The 499-nt window shown below is 43.1% G+C and overlaps 1 protein-coding gene across 1 annotated transcript in view; it reads right to left on the bottom strand.

Moving 5' to 3' along the window:
* hmmr (hyaluronan-mediated motility receptor (RHAMM)) overlaps positions 1–499 on the bottom strand; it is a 15886-nt gene continuing 15387 nt past the window's right edge. The window contains exons 19-20 of the mRNA XM_014025309.1: positions 211–373; positions 1–63 (exon numbers count right to left, since the gene is read on the bottom strand). Of these exons, the coding sequence (XP_013880763.1) occupies positions 44–63; positions 211–373 (183 nt within the window). The 3' untranslated portion in view covers positions 1–43. The remainder of the gene's footprint in view (positions 64–210; positions 374–499) is intronic.

Below are 499 nucleotides of genomic sequence, written 5' to 3'. Positions count from 1 at the left end.
GGTCCGTCCTTTTCGCTGTTCGAACATGTCAACCAGAGGAGCTCTACTGCTCTTTATGGTTCCCTATCAAATAATAAAAAAAGGGAATAAAAATCATAAAATAAAAACTGATCAGTTATTACCAAATCTTACAGACAGTATCATCAGCACTAAGCCTAAGAGAGCATTTCTCTTCTAGGTGGCTGAGTAAGAGTTGTGTTCACTGCTTACCTTCTTTAAGAAGTTTGGTTGTTTCAGTTCTCCTGTTCTCCTTGTCGTGCTGAAAAGCTTTGCTGGGATCAAACCTGCGACGAAGAGCGCCCGGGAGCTTAGCTTTCAGCTGTTCCAGATCACTCTTCTGGCGGCTCACGAGAGAACGAAGCTTTGACACCTCCTACAAACACAGGCAGACGCATGTTTGCAAACAAACACACACTAGTAAAAAGAAAGAAAGGTAGAAAGAAAATGTGCTGCTCCATATCCCCATATCACACACACACACACACACACACACACACAC

Source organism: Austrofundulus limnaeus, unplaced genomic scaffold, assembly GCF_001266775.1.
Source record: "Austrofundulus limnaeus strain Quisiro unplaced genomic scaffold, Austrofundulus_limnaeus-1.0 Scaffold467, whole genome shotgun sequence".
Lineage (NCBI taxonomy): Eukaryota > Metazoa > Chordata > Actinopteri > Cyprinodontiformes > Rivulidae > Austrofundulus > Austrofundulus limnaeus.
The sequence above is the reverse complement of the archived record's forward strand: the minus strand, read 5'-3'. Positions and strand labels throughout refer to the sequence as shown.